At 38.9% G+C, this 1244-nt stretch overlaps 1 protein-coding gene across 1 annotated transcript in view; it reads left to right on the top strand.

Annotated features, from left to right (window-relative positions):
- Positions 1-967, top strand: part of LOC102769655 (cytochrome c oxidase subunit 7B, mitochondrial) — a 7983-nt gene extending 7016 nt beyond the window's left edge. The window contains exon 3 of the mRNA XM_006755059.2: positions 774-967. Within this exon, the coding sequence (XP_006755122.1) occupies positions 774-848 (75 nt within the window). The 3' untranslated portion in view covers positions 849-967. The remainder of the gene's footprint in view (positions 1-773) is intronic.
- The last annotated feature ends 277 nt before the right edge of the window (positions 968-1244 follow it).

Raw genomic sequence — 1244 nt, forward strand, 5'->3', positions numbered from 1 at the left:
TGTGGAGTTAACAGGAGTCAACAAATCAATGATTCTCTCTCATCATTGATGTTTCTCTCTCTCTCCCTCTCCCTTCCTCTCTGAAATTAATAAAAATTGATAAAAATTATTTGCCTTAATAAACGATACTTTAATAGGCCTTTTCCATTCTTGTTTTGATCTTCCCGAAATTGGATATACGATTAAAATGTGTGTGTACTTAATTAGAAGAAGAAACAGATGTTGAACAAATGTGTTATTGGGGCACTTTGGAGATGAAGTCCTCCTTTATGGATATTATAGAAGTGGTCCTACGCGGCTAGTGGTTACTGTATTGGCTGATGCTGATACAGAACATTTCCTTCATATTAGGAAGTTCTATTGAACAGCATTGCTCTAGAGCAGCAGTTCTCAACCTGTGGGTCACAACCCCTTTGGTGGTCGAACGACCCTTTCACGGGGTCGCCTAAGACCATCCTGCATATCAGATATTTACATTAGGATTCATAACAGTAGCAACATTACAGTTATGAAGTAGCAACGAAAATAATTTTATGGTTGGGTCACAACATGAGGAATTGTATTTAAAGGGCCAGAAGGTTGAGAACCACTGCTCTAGAGAATTAGTACAGCAATTAGAGGAGGGCACTACGTGGAGGGCACTATATCCCAATGAGTTTCTATTTGTTTTTCACTTATAGAGTAGAATACCTTTGTCACTTTTAAGAATAGTCTCTAAGGGAGAGTGGGCTCTGGTTTAAACATGTATAACTGACAGCATTTTTTAATTACAGACAGCAACACAAATTGGAATAGAATGGAACCTGTCCCCTGTTGGCAGAGTCACCCCAAAGGAATGGAGAGATTAGTAATCATCCCAGTTGGTGTGATAATTATTTCAAAACCAACTCATAATTGATGGCAAGTGAAAGCACTGTGTGCCCATTAAAATATGGCATGATTGGAGAAATAAAGTACATTTGAAACCATTGTAGGTTTGTTTCTTTTGTGAATGAAAGCAAGCTTGATCACTTTTCATTTATTTAACCTTTGTGTTAATAAAATAAAAACGCTATACAACTTCGTAAATAACTGTCAGGGCCAGCCTGACAGGGTTGAGCCGGGCTGAGGCAGGGAGGTGGGAATTGAGAAAAGAAAGAAAGACAGGAAAGTGGGGTCGGGAGGACCCCAGTTCTCTTGATGAACTGAAGCGAGTTTATTAGCTATGCAATCCTATTTATACACAACACAATGAACAGGAGGTC

The sequence above is a fragment of the Myotis davidii genome, unplaced genomic scaffold, assembly GCF_000327345.1.
Source record: "Myotis davidii unplaced genomic scaffold, ASM32734v1 scaffold1493, whole genome shotgun sequence".
NCBI classification, from domain to species: Eukaryota; Metazoa; Chordata; class Mammalia; order Chiroptera; family Vespertilionidae; genus Myotis; species Myotis davidii.